Below are 25204 nucleotides of genomic sequence, written 5' to 3' on the forward strand. Positions count from 1 at the left end.
GGTGATATATGCATGTTTGAGTTTATTTTGAATCATGAGTATGAATATGCATAATTTTATTTTTGAAAAACTAAGCAAATGAACAACATTAAAAATAAGAGCTCAAAAAGTAAAAAAGAGTTTACGTTTAGTTGTTTGATGTCTTCGTATTCTCTAGTAGCTGGACTCAGACACAAGTTAAAGTGTTTGAGTTCCATGTCGAAAAGGATAACGAAGGAAGTCATTTCTGTGTCCAAGTTAATATCTGTGGCCTATTTTGTTTGAGCAAGTAGAGCTTGAGGGGTGTTTACACCTGGTGCCCTAAAGCCATATGGTTTGGGAGCCACCGGCCTGAAATCCCGTTACATGGACTTCATAGAGAGCCTAATAGATGTTGACATTGCATATGACAAGAAGCAAGCTATACGTAAACTATCAAAATGAAAGGTCTAGTAACTCAAGCAATTAAGTCTGAGGGATACTTTGTATTTGATGCCCTAAGGTCGTCTGGCCTAAGAGTCACTAACCCAAAGCTCGTTACACGAGTCACGAAAACTGAAAATTTGATATAGTGTTCAACAAAAAGCAAAAAAAGTGTGGAAAAATTGAAAATATGAAAAAAGAAAAAGAAAAAGAAAAAGAAAAAGAAAAAGAAAAAGAAAAAGAAAAAAAGTTCACTGCTTAGGAATAAGTATTGGAAAAACCTGTACATAAAACATATGAGTGAGGGTAAGTAAATAATGACATGTATATATTTGATTTTCTAAGAATAAAACATAAATGATTATGGTTTTTCTTAGAAAGGTAAAAAAAAATATTTTATTCTGTAGTGGCATGTAAAAGACTCTAATAACGTTTTGATAATGTAATGGCATGAAATATTTGTGAAAACAAACTTCTCAATTGCCTAATACTTTTTGAAGTTGAATTTTTATGCATTCATGAAAGAGATGTTTGTGGATAGCATCACTGCAAACCCTCACGAGACCTTACTCGTCCATTGGGGTAACTCAGGAGTTTAAAGGGTTTGTTGCATATGCTAAATGCAACCATGATTCCTACGAAAGTAAGTTAGGTTTTGTTTTAGTTAGTTTATTATTTTTGCTTCTTACTTCAGTTTGCTCGAGGACTAGCAAATGATAAACATGAGAGAATTTGATCATGTATATATTTTTATATTTTATTCATACTATTTCATGCATGATCCATATAAAAATCATATTAAAAACCCTTTTTATCGTTAGTTTTGAGAAATCGTATTGAAATAGAAAGGTTGAGAAAATCACACATTCTAGAGCTAACCCTATGTTTTAAGTGTTTTATTTTGTTTAAGATTTTTCTAATTTGTAGTTTAATTAGATTAGGAATTAATTAATTAATTTTAGTTAGTTTAGAAGTTTTACTTTTTGAAAAACACATTTTCTAGAGGAGACCTCTTTTGGATTTTTTGAAAACTATCCAGACTTCCATAGAAATCATGTAAACCTAATTTTTTTAATATAAATAGTCCTTTTTCAGCATGCACACACATTTTTTTTTTCTAAAAAAATGCAGGCCTCTTCTCCCTCTTCTCTTCTTTTCCTCCTCTTCGTTCCCAACCGGTTCTCCCTCGATCTCTTCCTTTCTCCATTTGTTTTATCTTGCTTCTAATATTTTTTTGTTACCGGTTTTTCTTGTCTTAGTCAATAAAGGTACGTGCAGCTCAAGGAAAAACCATCTTCTTCTTCTCAACCCATCCGTCGAAAGCGGACCGCACAATTTGCTTCTTCTTCCTTGTTTCACCGTAGTTTTAGTTTTTGCATATCATAAATCATGTCATTGCGTATTTATCATATTTAGATTAGATTAGTTTAGATTCAACATCTGAAAATATAAAAAGAGAAAAAATATATAGCTTAATCTAGTTTAGCTATTTTTCTTGGTTTGCAAGTATAATAAGATTATTTTATTCAAATCGGTTGACCCAACATAGAGTAGTTTTATGTTTTTCATGAGTTTTACTTCAGTTTATGTTTAGATCTAGGTAAGATTTAGTTTAGAACAATTTTCTTAATACTCGGTTTTTATTAAGTCAATTAATTTGGTTTTCTTTAGTAGCTGATTAGGGTTTTGTTTTTTAGTTTGTGATTTTCGATATTTAGATTTAATCATTTCTGCATGGTTTTAGTTTATTTATTTACTTAATCACGTCTTTCATTATTTTCAGCATGTTAGATTAGTTAGTTTAGGTTAATTAATTTTAATCAATTATTTCATTGTAGTAGAAATCGATAGGTAGTATAATTAAGTAATTAGTTTTTTTTGTTTTGTTATTTTAATATTCAGTCGAGTAATTTAAAATTATTTAGTGTTTTGTTAGTTAATTAAATTTATTTCAGAATTTTAATTTTGGTATTTAGATTATAATTTAGTGGATTAGTTATTGTTTTAGGTAGAAATCGCTTTAGCCGGTTTAGGTAGTAGTAATGTTAATTCTTTCTTTTAATTAGTAATCTTAGTTTAACGTTGAATCTGGTTTTTCTTTCAGAAATTAGATTAGTATATGTTCAGCTTTATGTTATTAGAATAGTTAGAAGTTAATTAGTTAATTTAATTTAGTTGATAAATAGTAGTCGATTCTTGCATTAAGGAGTTTCGATCAACTTAAGTCGTTAATCTAGTTAGTGTAGTTAATTAATCATTAGTTTGTTTTAGTTTGCTTAGCATAATCTTAATTAACGTTAGTTAGTTTATATCAGTTGCAACTCACTTTATTTAATTTGGATTTTGTTTATTATTTATCGTGCATAGTTATTTATTGGATAGATAGTCGATTTTTGCTTTTCTATTTCATTTAGTCATTGAATAGTTTAGGCTAAATTTTTATTTGTTACTTTTGAAAATCAGTACAACACTTAATTTATTAGTTTCTTTTAGTTTTAGTTTTCTTGCTTTTTAGTTATTTAGTTAAGTAGTTATGCTAATTTGTCTTCTAGTTAATTTGTCTCATAACTTAGTTCTTGTTAGTTAGATAGTTAGTTTTACTATTTTGTCTTGTAGTGGCTTGTTATTTTATGTTAGTTTACTTCATGCTTTTGTGATTTTTGTTCTTACTGACCTTCAATTTTTATGTAGTTTTCTTTTTCATTTTCGTGTTTTGTCTTTTGATTCTTGCAAAGGAGCGTTTAGACTTGCGGTGAACCCTCAAATCTACCTCCGAAAAGCCTTATGAGGTTCCTAAAAGGTTCCCTCAAAAGACCCTTCATGCCTCTTAGAGCCCGTCCGAAGGCGAATCATTTTAGTATATAACCCTTATCACTTGAGGGGAGAACAAAAGGAAAGCAAAACAACAAGGGGATCAGAGACTCGAAGCATTAAAGACTTTTCTCTTCTTTTTAGATTATGTTTTATTTTATTTCAATTAATTTGGGTTTGTAATGAGGCACTATTATTTTATTTGTTTCAGCCCTCCGCAGAGGGTCACACTCTCTTAGTTATTTATTCAATTAATTTTTTTTATTTTTGGCAATAAAGAGTAGTTAACTGTTTGCTTGATACAAAGTATTTTCTCGTTTCCTGAGATCGACTCAGACTCCATCACTCGTGCAAGCCGATTTTTATTTAGTTGATGTCTAGCTTTCACATTGCTTTTACATAAAATTTTGTTTTAAAAATCGTTTTCCAAAACTCACACCAGTGTGTTGTATCTATAGCTCACCAAAGCCTTGAACCGTATTTAAAAAGAGTTTTCATTGTGTTTCTTGAAAATCATGTAAAGAGGTTTAATTTTTTTTTTCTAAATTTTTGGTTTAAAAAATTGAGGCATTACAACTCGACCAAGGTTCTCGTTGTCATCAGGGCTAAGTGATCTTGCCGCCTTGTGCCCCCGCTTCTCATTGACTTTTGCCACTGCTGCGACTGGGTTAGACTCTTTAGAGGAAGGAGAGATGAGAGAAAGGAGTCGTTAAAGAGGGATATGGTCACGGTGACTCGGTTAAGAACTTAAGGTTAGAAAATGAATATATATAAGGGAACCTAAATGTTATTTTATAAAATATTAAATGTATTTTAGCAATTTTAATAATGGCGGTCAGGGTCAGGTGGGGGAAAAGAGTAGGTCCACTCCCGCCTTCGTTACGGCATGAGTTTTTTTTTTATTTTCACTTCCATCCTTAGCCTATTTCACATTTCATGTCCTCTATCCTTATCCCAAATGAGGCGGGTTCCGGTTGGGATGGATCTTAGTTCCCACCAACCTGATTCGCTGCCATCCCTAATCACTGCCAACTCCACCAACACATACATAGCAACAGAGAGCCTTTCTGACCAATGGGGGCTCCCCTACAGGTGCAGCTAGTGCGCGTCACCTTGTGTTGAGACGTTGCAAGTTTAAATCCCAATGGTATTGTTGTATAACTTTTAGGGTCTGCCTAACCCCAGCTTGCCTTTAAAAGAAAAAAAGATAGCCTTTCTGATGTAAGTTCCAAACCAATGTTAATGACAATGTCTAGATCAGTCAGAAGTAATTTGATTGAGAAACAAGAGTTTCTGTAGCTTTTCTTATCCTTCCACTGCGAACAATGTGGCAGCACTAATTCATTAACTCAAGTCATGCATTATTAACCCCAACTGCCAATTTTTACAAAAACTTGTATTGAAATGTACCAAAAAGCATCACATGGCCCAACAGATGCAGCTTTATTCATGGCCAAGACAAAGGGAGCATCTGGCGTTCCAAGCTGGTCACTGTTTGATGAGTTATTAGCAAAGTTAGGTATGTACAACTTAATGATCCTTTCCATAGTACAGACGAAATTGACATTTACCATGACCTTTTCTATACTGGGCCCCACCAAAAATGGACCCACATTGGGGCCCAATGGTAAACCCCGAGTGTGTGAAATGGGCCTCACAATCGCACTCCTGGTAAAGTCAGGGCTCACTCTCTGGTGGTTCGATCTCGAGATGTCCTGGGCCTCCGGACTCTGGACCCTCCCCCTTAGTACCATTAGTCGAGTGATCAAGCTTGCCAGGGCGCTAATTATTGGATGAATGTGGTTGGCATGTCAGGAAAGCATAACTCAATCTTTCTTGGAACCTGACGACAAAGTATTATAGATAATGAGATCCTCAATTATTCGACGACAGATAGATCGGGTGCAATCACATTGCATATTTTTAGTGTGTCGCTGATCTGATCTCCATCTTCTGTTGAGCCCCACATAGGGATGGCAGTGGACCTGGGGAAAGCGGGCCCCTGCCCCACCTCGCCCCGTTTGGACTGGGGATGAAGGGTATGAAACGGGGATGGAGGCGGGGACGAAGGCTAAAATCCATCCCGGTTCGGGGATGGAGGCGGGGATGGACTTACCCTTTTCCCCACCTCATCCCCGTTTGAACCGGGGATGGAGGACATGAAACGGGGATGAAGGCGGGGGTGGAGGTTAAAATCCATCCCCGCCGGGGATGGAGGTTCTAATCTTGAGGTGGGGCGGGGGTGAAGACCTTGTCCCCCGCCCCAGAGTTGGTTAGGCTATATGAGGTATGCTATTAAACAAGGGTTGCTCGGTTCAGCTTGTTTTATGTGTGCGTTGGTAGGCGTATGTGCGCTCTCATGTGCATGCATAATAATTTATGGTGATACACTCGATTTACATAGAAAAGTAAAGAGTAGCATTTGCATCATGTCTTATGTTTTTACTACCAACGGGTCACCTTGTGTTGGGACATTGCAGGTTCGAAACCCAATGATACAGTTGTATAACTGGTAGCCCAGCTTGCCTTTCAGAAAAAAAAAAGGTCTTATGTTTTTACTATTTTCTTTGTTATGCTTTGGGGTCATTTTTTAGTGAACAGAATAAATATCGTTAAAGCATAAATAGTGTATAACAGTTTATATTCATGGTGAGTAATGAGATATCATACTGCTTTAGGTCATTTTTAAACCACCCTCATCTTCATGAATTGTTAGCCATAATTTTTCAGCATCTTGAACATTCAATAAATGCTTATGCTGAGATGGATGTGTGAAAATACAATAAAAGATAAGATTCGAGGAGATACATAAGAAGGTAGGCGTTGCACTCATTGAAAATAAGATGAAAGAGAATCGTTTACTGTGGTTTGGACATATTCGACGAAGGTCTAATGATGCTTCAGTTAAAAAGATGGAGAAATGGAAAAATATATTAGTTAAAAGAGGTCGGGGTAGGCCTAGGAAGACATGGATGGAGGTGATAGGAAAGGATATGAATGCGTTGAACCTCACCGAGGACATGGCATTGGATAAAAATGAATGGAGGAGAAGGTTGCATGTGGAAGACCCAGAATGATTTTCTTTGTTGGTTCATATCGCCGACCCCAATTGTTTTGGGATGAAGGCGTAGTTGTTGTTGTTGTTGTTGTTGTTGTTGTTGAACATTGAATATTGTTGTATACCGTTCAAGATCATATTAGTGAAACCCTTGTGGGCTGTCATGGTACCCATTCATAACAAAAAAAAAAAATCACAAGAGAGCTTGGATGAGTGAATAAGATTTTCCTTTAAAAAAAATATGTGCCACTTTTTTTTAGTCTTGTTATTTAAAAAAAAAATGTTCGTAGCTCCCTTAAATGAGCCTTCCATCCAACCCACAAAAATAAAGGCCCGAGAAAGGAGGAGAAAAAAATCATAGGACATTTCATCAAACTTCCAAAAGAAGGGCAGTTTTTTTTAATTAGACACGTGTCCCCACTGGATAAGTGATGCCAACGTGGATTTGCCAACTAATTGTTGCCACCTAAATTACATGGAGTGTATCATCCTAACGGGGGAGAGGAGAGAGAGCTCCATGGCCTATGACTGTCAATGGGTTGGGTACCCCACAAAGCGGAGTATACCCAAACCCACCCAAATAAAAAATTATCGGATTTAGGTTTGGGTTCGAGTTTTTGAGGTTCACGAAAATGAAATCCTAAGCCCTTATACATATAATTTCAGAAGTTTACTTTTACTAAAAATACATATAAAAACACTCGAGTGATGTCAGATACCCAGTAAAAATTATAATCCATATTGCTTGGGTCAACACTTTTTATGCCTAAGCCCAAAAATTTAGGTTCAGTTTGGGTAGGGTACTTGATACAAACCCGACCCATTGACAACCCTCTACAATAAAAATGTATGAGAAAATATTTCTAAAAAGAAAAACAGAAGATGATCGTATTGTTCTTGTGAAATGGTGCAATTTCAAAAATGCCTCATAATTTGTCGAAATCTTCTCCATGCCCAAAATTCTAATTCTTGACTTTTTAAAGATATTTTTACCCTTTGCACAAGCAAACTTGCTGATGTTTATGCGATAGATACGCACGTCATTCGAAGGTTGCAACATCTCAATAAAAAGATTCATATAAAATATTTTACGAACTTGGTGAAATTCACTTAAAGTATTTGCAAACATGACTAACTTAAATCCCAATATAGGAGATTCACATCTGAAATGCACAAATCTTCTGAGATTAACTTTCTAGAATTTAAAAGTTTTAGCTCGATAGGTTCGCTCCATACATATGCTGTAGTCCTAATATTTTCGCAGACGTCATGCAAATCTCCTTTAACTAAAAACTTGCTTAAAGTTAGGACGTACGTCTGCAAATGTGTGATCAACCTTCGTAAATGTCTATTGTGAATGTCCTTAGCTTTGCATATTTTTTAATCCGAGCTCGATAGGTTTTCGTCAAAAATTTGTGAATGTCACGACCTTTGCACAAATACCTTGCGAACATCCTTTAACTAAAAGCTTGCTTAAAGTTAGAATGTACATTCGCAAATGTATGTCCGACCTTTGCAAATCTATGTTGTGAATGTCCTTACCTTCACATGTTTTCTAATTGCAAATTCACGTCACATATTTGTGAACGTCATGACCTTCGTGCATATACCATGCAAACCTCTTTTTAACTAAAAAAATGATTAAAGTAAAGATATATGTTAGCACATGTATGTCTGACTTTCCTAAATGTTTGTTGTGAATGTCTTTACCTTCACATATTTTTTAATTCAAGCTCGACAAGTTCATATCACAATACAAATACCATGCAAATCTCTTAACTAAAAACTCATATAAAGTTTGGACGTATGTTCACAAATATATTTTGACATTTATAGACATATGTTGTGAATATTCGTACCTTCACATGTTTTCTGATTCAAGCTCGGCAACTTTGCATCATATATTTATGCGTGAAGGTCACAACATCCATAAATATATGACACGAACGTGCAAAGCTTGAATAAAAAAGCATGCAAAGGACATTCACAACATATATTTATGAAGGTTAGACATACATTTGCAAATGTATATTCAGATTTTATGCAGGTTTTTAGTCAAAGAAAGTTTGCATGGTATCTTTGTGAAGGTCGTGACGTCCGCAAATATGTGATTGCAAACTTGCTGAGCTCAAATTAAAAAACATGTGAATGTAAGGACATTTGCAACAAGCATTTGCAAAGGTTGGACATACGTCTTGACGTTAAGAGAGTTTTTAGTTAAAGAAAGTTTGCATGGTATCTGCACGAAAGTCGTGACGTTCGCAAATGTAAGATGAGAACGTGCAATAAAAAAATATGTGAAGGTAAGGGCATTCACAACAAACATTTGTGAAGGCCAGACATACATTTGCAGATGTACGTCTTTTCTTTAAGAAAATTTTTAGTTAAAGGAGGTTCATATAATATATGCGCAAAAAATCTTGATGTTTGCAAATTTGTGATGTGAATTTGATGAGTGAGAATAAGAAAACATACGGAGTAAGGGATATTCGCAACAAACATTTGCGAACGTTGATAATATATTTATGAACATACATCCTAACTTTAACAAAGTTTTTAGTTAAAGAAACTTCACATAACGTCTACGCAAATGTCAAGACTGCTACAAATGTATGAAGCGATCCTACCGAGCTCAAACTTTTAAATTCTAAAAGGCTCACATTGGGCATGCTAAATTCAAAAGATCAACACATTTCTAATGTAAATAGACTGTTGGATTTCAAGTTAGTGATGTTTGCAAATACTTTATGTGAATTTTATCATGTCCACAAAATATTATTACAAATCTCTTTTTTATTGAGATGTTGCGGCCCATCAGTAGGTTCACTTGTGGATGGAATAAAATGTCCTAAAAAGTCAGGAATCCAAATTTTAGGCATGAAAAAGATTTTCATAAATTGTAAGGCATTTTCAAAATCTTACCATTTTACAAAGACAATACAATTATTTTGCGAAAGAAAAATATCTCATAAGGTGACATCCACAGGACAAAATAAAGCTCAGTAGTCCCCATGGACCAACGGCTAATGTGTTGCCACGTGTCATCCAGAAGGATCTTCACACGAAAAATGGTCCCTAGATTCTAAGGGCTGAAGAAGACATGCCGCTCAGTCGAATTACTCAACTGGCCCACCGAACCTTTATAAGAAAGGAACATCTCCAAACTATTCTGTTCACACATTCTCAATAGCTCAAAAATCTGGTTGATAATGGACTTGGGAAAAGTGGGGCCCATCTCCCAACCTGGAAAATCCAAAGATGACCAAGCTCATGAAATCCCGTTCTTCCCAAAGTAGGCAATATCGAAAAAACTAGTCCGCTGAGCAAAGCAGCCAAATTCATGAACTTTGTCAGGTTTTACATCGAAAAACAAAACATGGATATCCATGTTTTTGTCTGCATCGGGTGGAATCAACTATCATGCTTCCCACCCACGTGGCTAGTGGGGGTGGTTGTGAAGGTGCTGAGATGAAGGCACCGTATCAAACCTCATTGGTGCACTTTCAGAGGTGGTCGTGGGGCTCGCTTCAGCAAGGGTTTCTCGTCCTAAAAAAAAAACAAACTATCAAATTTCACACCGAGTGGAAAGGTGGCCGACTCTAGCATCAATCCAAAAGCTAAAAATTAAATAATGCAGAAGCACCCATGAAAAGTCCTTATCAATATCAAAACCTTTAAGGTTCACCAACTTTTGTATAGATAATCCAATCACCGACTGAACATTGACTGGCCTACGGTTGCTAAAACCCTTGAGATTCCTCCTGCCCACCGGTGAGTACACCCAGCAAGGGGTGCCACCTGTGGATTTCAAACTTGTGACGTCTTTAGTCAACTTGGTGACATTCACAAGTCACCCCTACCAGATGAGCGGAGCGCTTGTGGACAACGAGTAAATTTTTGTCACATTGCATTGGCATCAAATCAGAAGCTGGCCTACTGCCTTAAACTTTTTTAAGGTGTTGGTTCACATGGGCAATCTTGGTAGGCAATACAACTGGAAAGATATAAGCCACCAAATTGGATACTATTTTTAGAGTCAATAAACAGGGGCCAGTTGCCCAAAACCGAGGTGAAGCTTCCCATGTAATGGTCAAATACAATTGCTGGATTAGCATAGCTGCGCTATCTTTAACCTAGGATCCGTTGTGTGGCTACACCCAGCTTGACTGTGAGAAAAATCACAAACTTAAAAAAATAAAAAGAAATAAAATTTAAATGAGAGAAAGATGGGTCCACTCAAAAGTCTTTGCTAGTCACCAACACAACCTACCAACCCTTACACTATACAACCATTGACATATAAATAGCAACCTGGATTCATTTTCAAAGAAAAAATAAACATATATGATCTAAAAACAATTATTAGGTCTTTTCTTTACATCCATTTTTCAATTGAGACACCCCGCCTTCTCCCCACCAAAATAAAACAGTGCAAGGAGGGTCGCATCACAAACCTCAAAGAACTAATACAGACCTGTAAAGCGGGTACCGATCTATATATAAACAAAGAAAAAGAAGAACAAAAGAAAGAATTACGAATAGAATTTAATTTCTCTGGCCAAAACTTACCGTTTCCGATCACAGTCAACTTCAATGATCAGCTAGCTCGTCCTTTGTCTTCTCCCGGAACAAATCTAGGGAGTGTCAAGAGAGTGTTCACCCGGGTGACGCCCTCCAATGCAGACCACTCATCACTTGACGCTGGAACCTCCTTGCGATTACCGCCTTTCCGTGACAGACTTCTAGCAAGATTCCCCTGGTTCTTGTGTGCCTGAGACACCTTATTTCCCTTACCCCGGTGAGCCGGGGAACCAGGTTTGCCAGATTCTAGCGCATTCTCGCAGCCGGTGCAAACAGTGCCAGATCTTCCAAACACTGGGCTTGATGGCAGATCACCCTCATCAGTCTTGCCTATATTTGAGGCCATCTCTGCTGATTCCGACGAAGGTTCTTTTGGTTTTGTGTCATCTTCAACTTTTGAGTTTGTGTTTAGGAACAGACAGATAACAGCACAATCATCTATCTTGGATGTTGGATATTTAAGCCTCCACGCTCTGACTGCTGACTCAACCAGGGATCTTGAAGCTGATGAGCGAGCCGGTGCCGAAGCCACTATGTCCACTACTTCTTTGTTGGAGAGGACATCCCACACCTGAGATGTCAGAAATTATAAGGAAAATAGAACACTTCTAGCACCAGGACAACAACAAGAACTTCAAAGTTGAGCATGTTTAGAGGTGAGTTTCATGCACAGATATAAAAGCCATAACAATTTCAAAGCACATGGAAAAGGCAAAATTTTCCATGTTCACTTGCCTAACGATACTGATGCAGCCATGGAACATGATTTTTCTGTTAGTTGGCCAATTCAAAATGCACTAAAAGATTAGAAAATTTCTTAAGTGCATGCTTTTAATTTTTCTTGTCAAAGCATACAAAACGCACCCCATCCGTAGCTAGCACAATAAACTCATCTTGTTCAGTGAGGCGGCGGTAGGACACTTCAGGGACTGAGATCAGTCCAAAATCCTTTAAACAGAAGTCACCAAACGCTCTTGCCATCGCTAAACCAGGGGAATCATAGTGGGGAAGCCACACACGTGCTACTTCTGGCTCATCATGCAGGGCGAAGACCCGCCCTCTGCATCGGTGGATCCTCTCTGCTTCTCCTGCAAAATGGTACAGTCAATTTTATAGAAACCTTGTGCGGCATAGAGAGAGAGAGAGAGAGAGAGAGAGAGAGAGAGAGAGAGAGAGAGAGAGAGAGAGAGAGAGAGCCACTTGGAAGATTGGGTTTGAGGTCCACCGTCAACTGAACAGCAATCAGTTTGTCATCTTGGTCCCTTGTGCCCAAGATGGCCCTAGAATCACCAATGTTGCCAATTACAAGATCTTGCCCCTATAGAAAATCAAATCAGCAAACTTGCACAATAATTTATCTCAAAAAGAGCCAGTACACACACATGCAGAGGATCAAAGGCGACAACAGAAAGAATCCCGACCAAGATTTAAAAAAACTTGCTCAATATCAGAATGTAAATACTCAAGATAGCCTTTTTAAGTCATTGCATATTGCATGACTCATGACTCGGAGATTGAGCCAACATGTTAGGAAAGTGGTTATAAACTGGGTTCTAACTTTATGCTACTCAAAAGAGCTGACAAGAAGCAACGAGGTGTTTAGGCCCTTTCGAGTAACAAGTTCATAATTCGATGAGCAGATCATCGCTCGTCTTAAATGTATCAAAATCTTGGTCCAAGCAAACCAGGATTGGGCTTTGCGTCTATATGGCAATCCAGACTAATTCTATCATATAAAAAGTACCTGCTTGACCAAAGTGACCGCTGTTGTTCCACTGCAGAAACAGTCAATATTTGGGTGCAGTTTCAACTCCTTATCCATCACCTTGAAGGCTTTGAGAAATGACTCCCGAAGCGTTGAAAAGAACTCTGGAAGTTTATCCTTCTCATCAAGCTCCATGGGTGACTTCGGTTCATCATCCATACACATGGGTGAGGCCTCCTCAGAAGTCAAGCTACCTGCTACACTGATGTTGTCGCGCAAGCTATCATCATTGCCAATATTAACCTCCCAATGTGCACTCAGCTTAAGTGGAAGGGAATCTCTCACTCTTTTGGCAACCACATCACCAAAAGGACCATGACCGTCAAAAACTCCACAGAAGACAGTATCTGTTCTTGAACCAAAATTCTGAAAGACAACCACACTCTCAGAACAAGATGCAAAATAATATATGAATATTTGTAACAGGAAATCAAATGGTCACTAGATTTTGGATGTAAAATGACGAAATAAGACCAGCACCCTTATACTGCACCCAAAAGAGAAAAACATAAAACTCGTACTGCAAGTAAAGATGTAAATTGGATGATAGTAAGGTAAATAAGCTTGTATTACATATAAACCAAAAACTGGAGCCATAACGACCTAAGATGTTATTGGACTGGGAACTGTATGTTACAACTTTATAGTTTGGCAATAATAAGAAGATAATAATTGTAGTTTCTGAGCTCAGAGAGCAGATTCCACATTACTTGTGAGGATTTCGTCAATCAGTAATTTTACTCCTGATTCTCACTCAGACAAACCAAGATTCAATATTTTATCGTCTGAATTATTTAGTGAGAGTAATTCATAATCATCAGATTAGGACATCCAAAATCAACCAATTATGTGCATTTTCATGAAACAAATAAAGCCTTTATTACATGAAGAACTCAAAGCAGTAAACAGTGAGAAAAATATAAAAGAAAATCAATCTAGAGAACCATTTAAGAGAAAGCAATGGTACAAATCTAACAAAGTTGTCAACAATAACAGTGCAGTATGATGTTGGTTAATCCATTTCACAAGTTATTCACTGCTCAAACATTCAAAACATCACGGCAAGAAGACATTATACTGGAATGTCACAGGCTAACTATGTCACATAGGTGCGGGTGATTCGGCACTTTAAAAAATCTTGGATGCGGGGAGGGTATATATATAATTTTGAACAGTTTTAAGTTAACACTACCTGTATGTGTGTGCATTTATGTATTTATATACATAAAATAGATATAATTGGACTTGGTTAGGGTTAACCGAATCTACTTATCTACTTTTGGACAAAAATGGACCTCAGTGTGGTTGACTTCACCTGACACAAAGGAAGCCATGTCCAAGTGTCGCACCCACATGGGTGCAGGTGTGGTGCCCTGTTAGAAGAGTCTGTGTGACATAGCATGCTAATTACTTAGAATGACAGATATGATTCAATTTTCTGAATAACAGAAAATGTACCTATTGATCTACCTAGCAAACTAGAAGTCCAGAACATATTTTCATTCTTTTTTCAAAAAATGCATGCACAACCTGGGGATAACTAAACTATTAGGCAATTCTATCAGTTGATCTACCAACCAACCAGATGACAGCAACATCTTTTCTATGTCTCGCTTATACTAACACAAATTCAGTGAGTACCTGTTTCTAGAACCATGTGGAAACCTACTAGACCAGATCATCTCTAGTCCTCTTGTTGCAAAACAAAAATGGGTGCTAATAATTATCACAATAGGATAATGACTAGGAGGACCACAAAAGGATCACCAAGAGAATCATCAGCTATAAGATATGTTCGGAATCAACTCTCGAGTGAAACTACACAAATTTGCCACCTCACCTACATGCAAACAATCAGTAGTACTTGTAATCCAGAAAATCTAAATTTTACCAAATAAAGCTGTAGGTGAGTAATTACATCCAGCAAAGCCATTCTATTTCAAAAGACTAGGAAAACTGATGTGCATACAGGTTTTCCTAGATCCATTTATTAGTGGATGAAATACCAAGCTGAGTGTCCGTTCAAACCAAAAAGAAAGAAATCAAATTCTGCAAATGGTGCAAAAGAAACTAACCTCCCAAACAATCATCGCATCCTGATTCATCCCCTTCTTGCCTTGCTGAGTGAACAAACAAGCAACCTTGCTTGCTCCATTCAGACACATCCGCCCTGGTATCTTCCGCAGCTGCTCCTCCCTCTTGGAATCAAAGTCAGCGCCTCTTGTCCCATTTTTCTTCTTCCTTTTATAACTTGAACTCGATGAAGTGGAAGAATATGGGGAGCAAGGACTGCTCCCATCTGTTGACAAACAGGACCCCATCCTTAGGGCCCTGATGATATCAAGTATGCAATCCAGACCAACAATACAGTTAAAACCCCTGTTTGCAGAAGATGAATCCGTTGGAACCAAGTTACAATAACCCCAACTTCTTCCTTCACTACGATCTTTTGCTCAACTCTATTATATTTGCTCAAAGAGATTCAGCCCTTAATTTCTTAAGTTTTCCTTTTATTTGGTAAAGAAGCTGCAACATAAAGTAACAAAGAGAGCCTTCTTTCTCCAAAAAGGATAGCCAGATTCTTCAAGAATAACATAAAAGCTACCTCATAAGTTCCTTACACACCTTGCCACGATTAAGACCTCAAAAACTGACTCAAGACCCCAAAAGAAAAAACAAAGAAAAGTCTTTGCTCAGTATCTTCTATCTTTAGCCCACTTTAGTGCATCAAAAGCCTCCGATTTATTTGCAGACGTTTTTCCTAACGACCAAGTAAAACAGCCCACCTCTGAAACCCTTTCAAATCGAGCTCCAACTCTTCTTATCAAAAATCGAGATGACGTTCACAAAGCAGACATCCAGATTCGTGTCCTCCGATCTCAATCTTCACCTTCCCTCTGACACAAGAAAAGGATTAGTCAGACATACCTGCTCGAGACTTCCAATGTATGACCTTCATTGAACTTACCAACCTTAAACTCATTTTACTAATCATTTAATCAACACGAGGAGAGGAACCAATTTGAATTCTTAATAAAATTTGAAACCAGGATCATAAAAACCAACAAAACTAAATATTCATTGTCTGCAAAAACGCAAATTAATAAGAAAAAACGGAATTTAAAAAAAAGGCAGAAAAAGAGATCTCGAAGAGTAGATACATAGTTTTGGTAAAATAGAACTTGGAAAGCAATTAGAAATTAGCACACTCAGAAGTCACTAATCAGGCAACAGATAAAGTTCAAGAATTTATCCGATTCCATTTGATTCAAACAAGTTGTAAATGTCTGAAGGGAAATCCAAAGGATAGGAAAGGGATGATGGCGAAGGTTACATTAAACTAGGTTGTGGTATGAAAGGCAAAAGAATGCCAGGAAGGAAACACTCAGAAAAATCAACCAGGAAGGGAGGAAAAGAAAATCCAAAGCGGATGGCCGAAAGCTTTTGAAAAGGCACGGAATAAAATACGAGTGCATCAAACAGACAAGAGAAACTAATAAGCAGAAAAAATCCAACCTTTAAAAAAAAAACACCATATCCAACATGTAAAAAAATGGTAATTCATTAAAAACTATCAAATGCTGTCAAGATAATAAGAGAGGAAAAAAAAAATCTCGAAGCCAAAAACATGTGAAAAGCAAAAAGGAAAAAAGTCTCAAAAGAATTTTCAGTAAAAACCAAGAAGTTACAGATCTGAGTGCAGAAAAGGAAGAAAATTTGTAAATTTAAATATTTGACAAAAAATATAAAACAAGGCGCCGAAGAAAAAATGACCTCTTATCCATTAAAAAAAAGACAGAAAATTAAGCAAAGAAAACAATGAAGTTATTCAACAAATAGTGGATCCGAACGAAACTTCGGAAGGAAAGAGAAAACGACGATGATTTTTTTTAAGCTTTAGAAATTACAAGACGGGATCGCAGAGATTCAGATAAAGAAAATTAAGGAAATAAGATTTTAAATCACTTTTTTCTTTGATCTATTACGGTGTTTTATCTTCGGAGCACGTCTTTAAAAAAAGAAGGGAAAACAGCTGAAAATTCTCATAAAACCCGTAAAATTACGAGTCTTTAAACAAAGACAAAGCCAAGAACAAAAAAAATGAGCTTTTCTTTTTCTGATTTTCGATTTTCCATCCACTTTCCTCCAAAGTTAACCAAACGCTAACCTGATTTTCCGCATGCAACACCGGAAAAACAGAAAAAAAGCCACCAAGTTTTTCCAAAAAGATTCTTCACGAATTTCCCTCGTTTGAAGCGAAGAGGAGAAAAACTTCCCGTTCCTTCTCAGGTAATCTTCGATTCTATAGATCCGTTTCCCGCGGGAATCTTATCTTGGAAGAAGTGAAAAAAGAAGAAAACAGCTAACCAGAATCGGAATCATTCGAAAACGAAGAGAAAGGGAACGATCAAGGCAGAGAAAATTCCCACCTCTCCTCTCTTATTCGAAGAAGAGATTTATGGCGAGCCCGAGGCTTTGACCGGACCAGCCTTTCCGCCTTTTTGAGGTTTGACTTCACCACGCCAACATCTCTCTCTCTCTCTCTCTCTGAGACTCTTTCTTCACCGTTTCCAAATCTTTCTCCCTCTTTTTTTTTTCCCTCTCTTTTGTCTTTCCGTTTTTCTCGTCGTCTCTTTCTCTCTTCTCTTTCTTTCTTCCTCTGCTATTCTTTTTCCCTCTTTTCTGCAACTTTTCAGTTCTCTCCGATCTCTTTTCACCTTTTTTTATCTTGTGTGGATTTTTAACTCTATCCGGAAGGCGCAACTCGCGGGGTGTTGGTTCACCGAGTGCTGGGTTAAATTCTAAACCACAGTTAATTCGCTGCGGTTAAACCTTCAGAGGTCCTTCCTGTCCTTAGATTTTGAATTTATGACGATCTTGTCCGTCTCTCTCCGTTGCGGTGGTTATTAGAGAAGCGTTTGAGCTGGGACCCACTGTACGGACGGATCCGTCTTAGGCCTGTTAGCGCTTCAGTTGCCGCAAAGCGACCCGACCCGAACTGACCCAGGCCCACCGCATGTATAGAGATGGCATTGGATCGGAGGAAAACGGGGCTGGGCCCTGCCTCATCCTGTTTGGACCAGCTATGAAGGATATCAAACAGACATGGAGGTCAAAACCCTTGCAGGGATGGGCTTACCCTTTCTCCCGGCCCGCCCCTCTCCTTTTTTTTTATCTCCATTAGTAGGGGTGATCGGTTCCAGGATGGATGGTTCCTATCCTAGAACCGAAAACCATCCGCTAGGGGCCGGTTTTACAAATTGTGAACCGTGAACCACCCGCTTGTTTCATGGATCCAACCAAGAATCGAACCACCGGTCCAGTTTGGTTCCAATTGGATCTCGGTTACAATCTCAATGCTTACTCAATTTTCTGCAAAGAAGTTATGTTTTACCTTTTTTGTAAATGAGACTATAACCATAACATCCCGAAATATCTTGAAATGGAACGTCTTAAAATCATAACATATAAACCATAATATCTTAAAACTTCACAAAGATCAGGCCATAGGTACACAAAGGCCTTGAGCCTGTTTGACATATAAACCATGACATATAAACGAAGTCCGGGAAGAATTAGCTGAGACTCAAGGCTAGAGGAGGACTGAGAGAAGGAGGCTGCAGCGAAGGTTGAGGAGTTGAGGGTAGGGTTTTTTCATTTTGGTTTGGGCTGCTTTTCTTTTGGACCGAAGAGATGGGCCTTCAGGCAAATGATTTCATTTTAAAAAATATAAGTTGATATTATATATAGGACGGTTGGGTGGTTACCGGAAACCGAACTGGTACCTGCTGGTTTTGAAAAATTAGAACCAAGAACCGAACCATACCCACCGGTTACAATCCAAAATTAGCCGGTTGGGTACGGTCCGGTCCGTGTTGGTTGGATCATGGTTTTTTTGCTCACCCCTATTGGTTAGTAAACCTTCGCCTCCGTGTTTAAAGATGGTAGTGGACCGAGGAAAAATGAGGCCCGCCCTGCCTCCTCCTGTTTGGATTGGGGATGATGGACATGAAATGGGGATGGAGGTTAAAAATCAAAATCCGTGCGAGGATGGAGGGACCGAATTTTGAGACCGGGTGAGGGTGGAAACATTGTCCCCCGTCCCTACCGGTCCACTGTTATTGCTATGCATGTACCTTTTATACCTGGTCATGGATCAGATATGATATCCTTGAAACCCAGATCCATCTCCGTAAAGCCCTACACTGCAGGGATGTAAATAATTTGGACTCAGATCCGATCTAGATATTACCTAATCAGACCTTACCGGTTCTGGCATAATCAGATTCGGATTCAGATTTGTAGTCTGATGGGGAAAAGGCAATACTGAATCTGAATCAAATAATTGAGTCGGACAATCCATTGGTTTGGAATCAGACTCTTTTTATTTTCTCACAGAGAACCAGGCCACTTAATGAGCACTCTGGCTCGAGGACACGACCACCCAGCCTTAAGTGCGTCAACCGTGATCAAAATTCGAATCAGACTAATCAGGTTCAGATTCAGCCACATATCCTACTAATCCGATATCTGTTGAGATCCGTAGTCCATTCCAGCCATGCAATCAAACTAACCCAGGGTCAAGGTTGCACAATAGATCCTGGGTCTGGTCCGAAATGGTTCGGTCTCGATATCCTACTAGCTGGAACCAGGTCCAACCTGGATTTTGGATCTTGCAATTATGTCAGACCCATTTGTAGAAAAGTGGGCTAAACGGGTCTAACACTTGTATGAATTCACCCCGTTGATACCATGGTCTCAAATTTCATTATCAGGATTTTGTTGGCAAAGAAAAATCGCATGAATAAATTTTAAAAAATGAGTAGATGTCGAAAATATCGGTATATCTAAATTACGTTGAAAAATGTTGCGACAAAAATAAGACCCTCGAAGATTTTACATTTATAACGGAGTTGTGGTAAATTCAAACGACTCATAATATTTTTTTTTCGACAGAAAAAGCTGAGGTTAGGCAGACTCTTTTCAGTTATACAACTATACCATTGGGATTCGAACTTGCAACGTCCCAACACAAGGTGACTTACACTAAGTGCTCCTGCCAAACAAGCAGAGCCTCCATTGTAACGTAGGTTGATGTCCACAAAACATCTAGGTTGTTCCTAGGATGGCAGCGGGGCCGGGGACAAGGTCTCCACCCCCACCCCGCCTCAAGATTTTATCCTCCAACCCCGCCTCCATCCCTGATGGGGAATGAATTTTATCCTCCATCCCCGCCTTCATCCCCGTTTCATGTCCTCCATCCCCGGTTCAAACGGGGATGAGGCGGGGCAGGGATATTGCAGGGAAAAGTGGTCGGGGCGGGGATCGTGGCGGGGACGGGGCAGGGCAGTAAAAAGTGCACGTCCATCCCCGCCTCCACCCCTTGGACGGGGATGGATTTTAACCTTCGTCCCCGCCTCCATCCCCGTTTCATACCCTTCATCCCCGGTCCAAACAGGGTGAGGCGGGGCGGGGCCCTGCTTTCCCCCGGTCCACTGCCATCCCTAGTTGTTTCAGCTGCCTGCAATTCCAAACATATTGTACATGAGACAGCATCCAGAGCACTTCTGGATGCCGTTGATCTCAAGATGAACGACATCCAAAACCTATACTATTGAGGTGCTTTATCACTTGGATGGGCCCTCATTTTTTAATGGTTTAAAATGAACAGCTCACAATGAGCTTGTTTACTGTTTTGATGAGTGTCATTCATTTTTAAGATGAACGACATCTAAGGCAGGTCTGATGGCGTTATTGAGGTGATCCACATTTTCTTGTTCGTATAGCCAATTGGATTGGACTAAAGCTGCCTATGAAGTTGTGTCTGACCCGATTCCAGTCTTAATATGAATGGGTCTAACCCCTGGAAACGGATCCTGTTAACCCGTGATAGGCACTAGAAGGTTGGGAGGGCGAGCTATCTCAGACTGGATAGGGTCGGTTGGGTCCGCAGTTTGACCCATACACAGCCACTTTACAGCACCTAATGAGACCCACAATTTGGAGCCCCAAACCCTGGACAGGCCTCGCCTGTCATTAGTGCCAGTAGGTCCAAAACCTTGGGTCTTTGATCCAGATGGTGTTTTCTGGGGGTTCTTTAGAAAAACAGTGGAATTCTCAATTCCTCTAACGCTTTACACCCCAAACACGACTTTAACGCAAGCGATTGTGTAAATTGCCATGAGAATGAACTTTCCAACCCCTGAAACTCTGATAATCCCTGGATGAATAAGGACTGTTTTTTAGTATAATAAGTCAAAAAAAAAAAAGGACGGGGGGGCTCTCCCTTAGGTTTCAACGAAATGAACAAATGAACAAAACGTTGTACCAAGTTTAATGTTTGTTTCAACCATACATGGATGTTGTGTTCTAAATGTTTGTTTGTTTGATGACGATGCCAACAACTTTGACATATATAAATAATGGGTTGGATTACTTCGTTTTGGATCATATGACTCGATTCACACACCATTATACATGTTTTAACAAGTTTATTATAAATTTTTGCCCGGATATAAACCAAATTACCAACATATGTTTAAAATTATAGATTTTTGCCTCGAATATGGATCTCAAATTTGAAATACCACAAAATAAAAAATGTATATAAAATAAATACACAATAATTTTTCGATATCACAATGTTATAATTGGTATCAGATATGGATATGTCTAAAATCATAGATTTTTTTTTCTCAATATGGATCTTGAATTAGATTCAAATACCATAACATAAAAAAATGTTTAAAAGTTTATCAAAAAAATATCAAATCTTACTAAATCAAATTAACTATAAAAACCATGTTATCAAACCTTATTAAATCATAAAACCTTGAAATGCAAAAAAATAAATGATAAATAAACCAAAAAATCATAAACTATAAAAAAATAAACCATAAAATTAAATAAAAAAGCCTAAATTCAAACCTAAATCAAAGAAAACAAAAAAGCTCTAATTTAAGAATTTTGATTCAAATGCCCAATCAATAAAAATCAAAATAAAAAAAAACCTAATCAAAATAAAAAACCCTAATTTTTGAAAAGAACTTAAAAATAAGAAAAAAATGAAGAAAAGAAGAACAAAAAAGGGGAAGGACAAAGAAGAATGGAGAAGAACAAATGAGGGGTAAGTGCGAAGAAGAAGGAAACCTCAATGTGCCTCGTCGGCGGCATAACCACTGGCGCCAGTGACCCCTGGAGACGCATCACCCCCGCCGGCCTCATCCCTCTTCGCTGACCTCACACCCTCACCACTGACTGCAAAAGTGAGAGAGAGAGAGAGAGAGAGTCGGGGAACCCCTTCGCCCAACTTTTTTTTGTTCTCAAAGTCACTCGGTCCCCTCATCCATGTTCTAAACGAAACAAGGGAGGTATCACAAAAATTACATTGATTTTTGGATGCAACGGACGAGTTTGCTTGTCTGTTGCATCCAAAGTTTGTTTGATCACCCTATTATTAGTACAACTTTTATCTGAAATCGCACAAAGACAGGGGATCAAACAATCCCTTAAAGTGTTGTTTGAATGACACTCAAAACACAGTTGAACCAAAACTTAGTTTCCAACTGGGATTACTAAAGCATGGGTCCCTCCCCTCACATCCTCAACTCCATTTCTTTCTCTCACCCCTTTCCCCACCCATAGTGACAAACGTTTTAAACGGCAATTTCTTGTTTTTCAAAAACTCTTGACAAATTATTTTTTTTCATAAATCTTGCATTTTTTGGCAAAATATCGACAATAAAAAAATAAATTAAAAAATATATAATTGATTTTTTATAAGAAAAATATTAATAAAAATTATTTAAAAATAAAAATACACATTTTTTTGTGATAAATAGCCGTTTAAAATGTAAATATTGTGTTTAAATCGCGGTATTTATGTTTTTTCATAAATCTTGCAATATTTTGAAAATCTCGCAAGAAATTGCCGTTTTAAACTTTCAGGCAATTTCTCACGATATTATCATGAGATTTTCATAAATCTCGCGATATTTGTCAGTATGCCCCCCACCTCCCCACACACAGTGGAGTCCAGCCATTTTTCTACCAGTGAGCAGCCAAATAATTCCTTTTTCCTTTGTTTTTTCAACATTGGTGGTTGCTAGCCTGCCATTTTTCGACCAGCCACTGTCCGGGAAATGGCTGGCTTGGCATCATCAGTGCAAGGCGACACCAAGCTGGTTATTTTTCAGTAGTAAAATTGGTGGGCCAAACACCCTTTTTTAGCATTTTTTTTAAATAGGGTTGGCCGACCATTTTTTTCCGGCTAGCCACCAACTGGAAAATGGCTGACCTGATGTTGCCGGTGCTGAGTGGCTCCATCCAAAAAATGTTCGGCCAGCCATTCTTTTTTTTTTGTAGATTTTAATGGTTGACTAGTGTCTGGCTGAAAATGGCCACTTTTTTTTTTCTGTTTTTTGTCATCCAATCAGCCCATCAGGGCTGGTTTTTGGCAAACGGGGGCTCTGCTTGTTTGGTAGGAGCAGCTAGTGCACGTCTCCTTATGTTGGGACGTTGCAAGTTCAAATCCCATGGTATCGTTGTATAACTGGTAGGGGTCAGACTAACCTTGGCTTTCCAAAATAAGAAAAGTTTGTTAAAAACCTGAATGGAGGCAAAACTTGTGGTGAAAACCCAAGCTTTGGCCCGTCATCCAAACAACCCTTAAAGGCGGTACACAGTTCAGTAAACCACATGCACAACTTTCATAGGTAAAGCATTTTCCACTCCACTCCATGGAAAAGACATTCCATATGAATTGTGTGCTTTGCGCTATAAAAACATGCGGCCAAATTGTGGGCCCTGTGTTTTCTTGCGGAGTTGTTTGTTTGATCCCGGTGGAAAAAGGCAATTTTCCAGAAAAATGCTCATCTTCCCTGTGAAACAAACTGGCCCTTGCTGTTATTCATGACAGCATGGACATCAAAATCCATGATTTTAATTAGGTGCCCGGTGTATCAGCCACGTTGAGGCAAATCAAATCCATCACATTTGTGAGGAAAATTCTTTTGTTATAATGTAATCCAAATTTTTTATTTTGTGAGGACACATTTGAGAGTGACTGGGAGTATACAACAACAACAACAACAACTACGCTGGAGTATCTGTTATACCAACCTAGTGAAAACAGGATTTCAGAAAAGAGAATTCAAGCCTAGAGGCACGTTCTTAAGATCGCTATCTTTAGAACTTCAATCGCCCCACTCCGGAAATTCCGAAGATGCGAAAAATGGTTTTGTTACGACTGAGTTCCCAGGATACAACTAGGCTTGAACCTCAAGAGAGTCACTGCTTCGCAAGAACAGATGACCTCTCCCACACATGAACTCTGCAAGCCAAACCGAGAAGAAAGAAAGGAGAAAACTGGAGAGTCAGAAATTCTGATATCCAAAAGACGAAAATAGAAGATATTTATAACCTTTTAGAGAGGCCAAAACGTTTTGCGATAAATGAGATTAAAGGCCATAAATCTGACAGTTTGAAAATAGGATGAAAGGTACCTGAACGGTCACCCACCTTTGACTGTCAATCAAAGGCCTCTAAAACCGTCCAACAGTCACAAAGCGCCTTAAACTCAATATAAATGCTATTAAAACCTTTCAAACGGCCAGATGTCTCAAAACCGAAAAATCAAAATGGATATTCGTGCCTCATATGCACCTCGCACCGCTGCGAGCGTGCGAAGTGCGCCATCAAAATGCCACATTGCGCCTCAAGCGCCCTTGCGCACGCACGCGTGCGCGCGCGTGTGCGCGAACGGCACATTCGTTGCTGCACGATGCGCAGCAACGTCCGCAATCCACCTAAATACTCAAGGCTTACCAAAGTAAAGAATAGATTACAAACTCTCTATTTAAACCTCTTGAAAAACTTTTCTCTCTTAGATATGGGACTAAACTTTTTCAAAACACTTTTGGTAGTAACCATTAATAATTTAAAACTTTCCTAACAGTATCTTCCACCTTTTTGTTAAGAATCCTATTTCTTACCTGCCATATTATTCAACAGGTAATAAAAAGCTACCATCTTCAGATCTGATATCACATCTTTCTCTTACTCATTACCCATGAATCAAGAAGAATTTCCATTCCAACCAAGTCAATATTAGGGGTGGCAATCGTGTCGGGTTGGCGGGTCAGCATACCTCAACCCGAACCAAACGGGTCGGCTGTGGCAAACATGAACCCGGCCCGTTTAATAAACGGGTAACCCGACACGACCCGCCAACCCATTTAATAAATGGGTTGGGTCGGGTAAACGGGTTCTCAGGTTGGCGGGTCGGCAGATGGGTTGGCGAGTTGACCCACCCGCCTAACCCGTTTATTAAACGGGTCAGCCGGGTTGGCATACCCCTAACACAAACCCGACCCGTTTAATAAACGGGGTAGGCGGGTCGACCCGTTTATTAAACGGGTTCATTTTTTCCAAACCCGAACCCGCCTAAGAGGCGGGTTGGCGGGTCGTGTCAGGTTTTGCCACCCTTAGTCAATATCAACAGCCTATGAAAGAATGAACAAGATGAGAATGGACGCATGTAGCTTCCTCCGCCATACACAGAGAGAAATAGCTCACTAAGCAAAAGC

The 25204-nt window shown here is 38.6% G+C and overlaps 1 protein-coding gene across 7 annotated transcripts; it reads right to left on the minus strand.

Moving 5' to 3' along the window:
• Positions 1 to 9575: 9575 nt before the first annotated feature.
• Positions 9576 to 17329, minus strand: LOC149811614 (putative protein phosphatase 2C 33). Of its 7 annotated transcripts, none has more exons than XM_089993515.1 (8): positions 17048 to 17329; positions 16786 to 16950; positions 14693 to 15514; positions 12597 to 12983; positions 12053 to 12170; positions 11717 to 11940; positions 10841 to 11423; positions 9576 to 9817 (listed from the first exon to the last, which is right to left on the minus strand). In XM_089993515.1, exons 3-7 carry the CDS (start codon positions 14936 to 14938, stop codon positions 10869 to 10871), a joined length of 1530 nt encoding a protein of 509 aa, XP_089849641.1. In that variant the 5' UTR covers positions 14939 to 15514; positions 16786 to 16950; positions 17048 to 17329; the 3' UTR covers positions 9576 to 9817; positions 10841 to 10868. The 7 variants fall into 7 exon arrangements, with proteins under 7 accessions (XP_089849641.1, XP_089849642.1, XP_089849640.1 ...); XM_089993517.1 differs by lacking the exon at positions 9576 to 9817 and adding an exon at positions 10564 to 10745 and having other exon boundaries at positions 17048 to 17328; XM_089993516.1 differs by lacking the exon at positions 16786 to 16950 and having other exon boundaries at positions 16986 to 17313.
• Between the last annotated feature and the right edge of the window lie 7875 nt (positions 17330 to 25204).

This window comes from Nuphar pumila, chromosome 17, assembly GCF_984573655.1.
Source record: "Nuphar pumila chromosome 17, dmNupPumi1.hap1.1, whole genome shotgun sequence".
Lineage (NCBI taxonomy): Eukaryota > Viridiplantae > Streptophyta > Magnoliopsida > Nymphaeales > Nymphaeaceae > Nuphar > Nuphar pumila.

Bases quoted from the DNA above. Each gene is read 5' to 3' on its own strand.
- LOC149811614 (XM_089993515.1), bottom strand. From the start codon at position 14,938: ATGGGGTCCTGTTTGTCAACAGATGGGAGCAGTCCTTGCTCCCCATAT. The intron at 12,984-14,692 runs GTTAGTTTCTTT...GTTGTCTTTCAG, and splicing joins ATGCGATGATTGTTTGGGAG to AATTTTGGTTCAAGAACAGA. The intron at 11,424-11,716 runs GTGCGTTTTGTA...CTGACATCTCAG, and splicing joins TTGTGCTAGCTACGGATGGG to GTGTGGGATGTCCTCTCCAA.